This window comes from Prorops nasuta, unplaced genomic scaffold, assembly GCF_024137725.1.
Source record: "Prorops nasuta isolate Cenicafe-Biocafe unplaced genomic scaffold, Cenicafe_Pnas_1.2 PNAS00020, whole genome shotgun sequence".
In the NCBI taxonomy this organism is placed as follows: Eukaryota; Metazoa; Arthropoda; class Insecta; order Hymenoptera; family Bethylidae; genus Prorops; species Prorops nasuta.
This window is the reverse complement of record NW_027116817.1, coordinates 1,291,841-1,298,195: the sequence shown is the minus strand read 5'-3', so window position 1 is coordinate 1,298,195 and position 6,355 is coordinate 1,291,841. Positions and strand designations below refer to the sequence as shown.

Genomic DNA, 6,355 nt, shown 5'->3' with positions numbered 1-6,355 from the left:
TGTCAGCAGTAAAACAGGTATAGCAGTGTAATGGCAATATTTCTATTTTGTTTAGTATCAGTGAAAGACGAAAAAAATTAAAATTTAAGGAGAAATCTTCAGATTAAAGGAAGAAAAGAGGAGATAATTTGAAGTAGATACAAGAAGGATGCAGAATAACATTAAGGAATTAAGGAGCCTTGAATTGTATGATCCGGAACAAATGGAGAATCGGCTTTCAACATCAATATGAAAATCGTTTAATTCCTTCTATGCTTGCAATGTTCTATGCAGTAAAACTTTTTTAAACAAATAGTTAAAGCGTATTTAAAAACTGGTTTTGTAAAAAATTAAACTTATTTTTTTATTACAAATAAAGTGAAAACAATTACCTCCACTTTCAATGTTTTATTTTGTACTGATTTCCAGAAATTTAAAGCACAATTTGTTTTCACCCCATAAATAACACTTATTTTGTAACTTCACGAAACAAGTGTTATTTGAGTATATGCTTTCATATAGTTCTTAGTGTTATTCATTACTTTTTTTATAGAGAAAAAACATTCGTAAACACGCGAATCGACTGCCTTCGTAACACGTCACTCCTGTTCGGTAATTTTCGGTTGCTGTTGCTACCGGTAAGCGAACAGGCGACGCTCTTTTCTCCCCCCTCCACTACTACTTATAATCTGTTCTACGGAGACAGTGGACTGTGGAGTGAGTGATGGACCTAATATACGCGATTGAACTTAGTAATTACAACGAAATGTTTTCGATGTGGAAATAGTGAGAAATATAAAGATACTCTGATAGTGTTCTAAGCTTGGAATTAACTAGTGAAGGTATTGAATATAAATATTGAGGAAGGATTTTTGCTAAATAGTAGCTTCGAATTCGCCATTGTAAATCGTCGGATGTTCTTTTTGGTAAGTAATCTGATTCTCATTGTTTAACATAAACCCCTAATTTTTGTATACGATTTCCCATTTCCTTCCATTATATAATTTTCTTTACTTCTAATTTGTAGTTGATTTCATACAGCCAAAAGTATTGAAAAAATAAAGACGATCTGGGATTATAGTTAAAAGATTATATATATTATATATATTTTTAAGACGCCGTTCTTTCTAATACATTTGAAGTTTAAATATATATAAATATATATATATATATAGTAATATTAGTGTATTATTTTTGTATTAGATAGTGTATATACACCAAAGTACTGTCAGAAAAGATGCACATCGTTAAGAGATCAGTATACAAAAGAAAAACGAAAAGCAGAATGTGATGCAAAAAGTGAAGGTGCTGCCAGTAAACCTATCCGATTCCCTTTTTATGCACAGATGTCATTTTTAGATCGTGTTATCAAGAGAAGAAGGTGAATGTAAATTAAATGTCAATAACATAAAACTACTTATACCTTCATTTTACTTTTAGCACATAAAGTAAGTGCAGAAACTTAGAATCAAGTAATGACACTAGAGATACTGTTCGAGATCGGGAGGAGCGAAAATGTTGAGAAGTAGATTCCACATTTTCTGCTATATCTCCCTTTCTCTTTTGCGCTCAGAGTGACGGCTAGACCGCCAGGCAGCAACTGCAGCCGCAGCAACAACAGCAGCCGCAGCAGCAGCAACAACAAGTGGCAGTGCAAGGGTTCGTGCCTGCCACTCAGGCGGCGAGACCCGGTTATATACGTAAGCATGAATCATCTTAAATTTAGTTAACATTCAAAAATTTCCATTTATTAAACCATTGCATTGTATAGTTATTAGAAGCATTAGATTATTTATCACAATGGTATGGAAATATAAGAATGTTTTCTATCTTTTTGTTACAGCCCGAGCTTCTAGTAGGGGCAGCAGCAGGCACCATTATTATAACCGGGGAAGGCCCCGTCAACGTCCTACGGGATATTTTATTTATTATGAATAAAATGTAAAAAAAAAACAAAAAAATTAAATGAATTTCTAACATGTATTTATTTCATGAACCCTCTTACCCCTATTTTATTTCACAGAAGGAGCACACTTATAGACCTCAAGAATGCAGATAAGAAGATTTGATGAGCTCTATAGTCTTTGAAGAATATAATTTACCAGCATAGCCATGAGACCCAAAATTTGATCGTAGCGTGAATTGATTACTATAAAAAGGATCTATTTGCACAGTCGGACATATTATACCAGATTATGGCCGAAAAACTAGCCGAGAAGCAAGAGAAATTGAGTTATTTGCCTCTCAATATGTGCTTAAAGTCAGATTTTTGATTTACATAGGGTAAAATTCAATTTCAATAAACTTACCATTTCAGAGCTTTCAGAGGGTATTTTTATTAAATTTACTGAAAATTATACCTGAAATAGCAAAAAAATCCAACCGGAAGTGGCTACGACACTCCACTTTTCCATAAAATCAGTTTGAAAATGGACAATTTTAGCCATTTCTAGGCTTGATTTTGCAACATAGCTATGAAAGTCAACTTTTGACTCCAACATGATTTAATGATGATTTATAGCATCTATTTGTTCATTCGGACGTTTTACACCAGATTATGGTCGAAAAAAGAGCCGAGAAGCAAGAGAAATTGAGTTATTTGCCTCTCAATATGTGCTTAAAAGTCAGATTTTTGATTCTCATAGTGTAAAACTCAATTTTAATAGTCCTTTATTTTAAGTGCATTCTAGAGCAATAATTGTTTATTTATCAACAATTATACATGAATTTGCAAAATTTTCAAGGCAAAAGTACCTCCTACACTAAATAGACGGAGAGCTAGCGACAAAATTTCAACGTGATAAGGTACATGGACAATTTATACATAAAATGTTAGATTAATTCTAAATTAAGCGATAGCTCGATTGGCAGAAGTCAAATCGATGTTTGAAAGCGTGGGTGGAGCGTCAAAAGTGCCATTTTTTAAGCAAAAAAACGTGATAAGGTACAAGGCTGAAAATTGGTATTTACATTGATTTTGTAAATATATTGAATAAAAAAAATTGGCAGAAGCGTAGGTCGTGAAGAAAGGGTTGGCAGAAGAGATCAAGTTTCAAAAAAATTAATGAAAAATTCGTTATAAGGTACACTTCTGCCAATTTGCATATACATTTGTTTGCTAATGTTAAAGCTCACTGTAAATTGGCAGAAGTGAAACTTGTGAATTAATATTAAAAATATTGAAAAAACTTATAAGACGCAGGGTATACGCTTATCACGCGTTGCTGTTTTATTTCGCTGTTTTATAAGTGTACGTGATGAAGTACATTTCTGCCAATTTCCTTAATTATTCCTAATACTGTCTACAATTAAATGTACAATTAGCAGAAGTATTAGTTGAGTATATATTTATGTATTGATGTACATGTGCCCAAGCAAAAACTATATCTACCAAGTTTTGTTCTGCGTGCCGTATTGAACCCAATAAACTATATCAAAACTTTGTAATAATTATACGAATATACAGCTTATAATTGTATAAAATTCTTCATATTTAAATAATAAATATATATCGAAAAGTGCAGAGGCATTACGTCATCAGGTACACTTCTGCCGATTTTCTTAATTATTCCTCATATTGTTAATAAATGTAGAACTAGCCGAAATATAAGTCAAGTATAAATCGAGTAAAATTTAAATATGTTTATGTATACATCTAAATTTAGATGAACCTGTACCGATGTCTTTGTGTAATTTAGACGGTAGTATTTGCAAAACAAATAAATCAGTTTTATTAAAATTATTCAAAACAGATAGTAATACGCCTAATCACACCGACATTGTTATAATCGATGGATTTTTCTTGTTGCACTGTATTAAAGATGTGCCTAAAACTTTCGGCAACTTATCGAAAAAAATTTTACAAATGGTCACCAACAATACAGCTGCTGAGGTACACCTTATTTTTAATCGTTATTTTTCCCCGTCGATCAAAGATTACGAACGTTCAACGAGGGCAACTGGAGTATCTCACCGTAACTACGTAATCACTGGACCGGAACAAATAAGGCCAGTTGACTTTGTAAAGGAATTACGAAACGATAAATTTAAAGAAGCTCTCATTCGTTTTTTGATTTTGCACTGGAATAATAACGAGATGGCCCCATTTATCAGAAATAAAACAATATTATTAAATTTTGATTATTGTTACATGTACAAGGTTGATGAGAGTAACAATGTTGTCAGAACAAACAACGACGATTTTTCATGTATACCTCACGAAGAAGCTGATACAAAGATTATTTATCATATTTGTAAAATCGATTATGACGCGAACGTTGTAATAAAATGTTCCGATACGGATATATTGGTTATTTTGCTGGGAAATATTGGAAACATGAAAAGCAAATCTAAAATTTGGATTGAAAGCGGAACTGCGGCCAAAAGAAATATCATCGATGTTTGTAAGCTGTACGATTCACTGGGTCAATCTTTGTGCAGAGCTCTGCCTGGATTTCACGCTCTAACCGGCTGCGACTATAATCCAAGTTTTTATAGAAAAGGCAAGCAGAAACCATACACTATATTAAAAAAGAATGAAAATTACATCAAAGCATTCATAGATGTCGGCGACCCTTCCTGCAATGAAGAAGCCGTATTTCAAGTACTGGAAGATTTCGTATGTAACATGTATGGCTTAACGTCTAAAAAAAATCTAATGACAGTCAATAATGCTCGCTTTCAGCTATTTTTAAAAAATTTCAAAATAAAAAATGTAAATGAAGCATTTACGAAAAAAAATTTGAAGAATTTTGACGCCTCTAGTTTGCCACCATGTAAATCCGAATTGCAACAACATTTGCTTAGATGTAAATATATCACAAATATTTGGCAAAATGCCAATAAAAGAAATCCTTGTGACCTTGATCCACTGGAATTCGGATGGATTGATGCAAACGATTCTACTCGTTATGAATTTCAATGGTTTGAAGGAGAACAATTACCAAAGATTGTTAAAGATGTAATAATTGACAAAGATGATTCCGAAGGTATAATATCTATTATTAACAAGTTTTACTTATTTAATCATTACTTTAAATTTTTAATCTTTCATAATTTTATTTATAGCGGAGGAGGTCGAGGCCGAGTATGACAGCGACGAAAGCTGCGATCCTGAGGACGACATGGAATTACCGACCGATACTGAAGAATAGATGTTTTTGATTTTACATTAAAAATATTTTATTTGTTTTATTTCATTATTTCAATAGTCGATTATTTAATAAATACACGTATAAAAAAAATAATAAAAAATATTAATCCAACATCTCATCCTATTCATATCCTATTATATACCTCTGCACTTTTCGATATATATTTATTATTTAAATATGAAGAATTTTATACAATTATAAGCTGTATATTCGTATAATTATTACAAAGTTTTGATATAGTTTATTGGGTTCAATACGGCGCGCAGAACAAAACTTGGTAGATATAGTTTTTGCTTGGGCACATGTACATCAATACATAAATATATACTCAACTAATACTTCTGCTAATTGTACATTTAATTGTAGACAGTATTAGGAATAATTAAGGAAATTGGCAGAAATGTACTTCATCACGTACACTTATAAAACAGCGAAATAAAACAGCAACGCGTGATAAGCGTATACCCTGCGTCTTATAAGTTTTTTCAATATTTTTAATATTAATTCACAAGTTTCACTTCTGCCAATTTACAGTGAGCTTTAACATTAGCAAACAAATGTATATGCAAATTGGCAGAAGTGTACCTTATAACGAATTTTTCATTAATTTTTTTGAAACTTGATCTCTTCTGCCAACCCTTTCTTCACGACCTACGCTTCTGCCAATTTTTTTTATTCAATATATTTACAAAATCAATGTAAATACCAATTTTCAGCCTTGTACCTTATCACGTTTTTTTGCTTAAAAAATGGCACTTTTGACGCTCCACCCACGCTTTCAAACATCGATCTGACTTCTGCCAATCGAGCTATCGCTTAATTTAGAATTAATCTAACATTTTATGTATAAATTGTCCATGTACCTTATCACGTTGAAATTTTTTCGCTAGCTCTTAGACTAAAAATTTTGCATAAAACAAGTTTGAAAGTTGTTAGTTTGGGCTATTTCTTGACATTATATTTTACATTGTAATATTAAGGCGCAATTTTATTTCCCGACAATATTTTGGCATATTTTTTAGGATATTTCATTCGCTTAGGCGTACCATACAAGAAAGTAACCGAAGAAACATCCGAGCAGCCCCACATTTTCAGTTTTTAGGCTCTCATCATAGAAATTATGTAAAATTTTTGCATTTCATAGGAGATTGATGAATTTTTGACAATTTTGTGATATTTGCAAATCCAAAGCGCCATCGGTACAGTGATGTTGCAAGAGAATG

At 32.1% G+C, this 6,355-nt stretch overlaps 1 protein-coding gene across 1 annotated transcript; it reads left to right on the top strand.

Moving 5' to 3' along the window:
* The first annotated feature begins 2,701 nt into the window (after positions 1-2,701).
* On the top strand, positions 2,702-5,132 carry LOC136780797 (uncharacterized). Its single transcript, XM_066739342.1, has 6 exons — positions 2,702-2,729; positions 2,833-2,941; positions 3,063-3,138; positions 3,499-3,568; positions 3,645-4,967; positions 5,047-5,132. Exons 1-6 carry the CDS (start codon positions 2,702-2,704, stop codon positions 5,130-5,132), a joined length of 1,692 nt encoding a protein of 563 aa, XP_066595439.1.
* Positions 5,133-6,355: the final 1,223 nt, after the last annotated feature.

Excerpts from the sequence above, each read along its gene's own strand:
- LOC136780797 (XM_066739342.1), top strand. The coding sequence starts at position 2,702 with ATGAATTTGCAAAATTTTCAAGGCAAAA. Across the intron at positions 3,569-3,644 it reads TCCTCATATTGTTAATAAAT|ATGAACCTGTACCGATGTCT; the intron begins GTAGAACTAGCC and ends ATCTAAATTTAG. Across the intron at positions 4,968-5,046 it reads TGACAAAGATGATTCCGAAG|CGGAGGAGGTCGAGGCCGAG; the intron begins GTATAATATCTA and ends TTTTATTTATAG.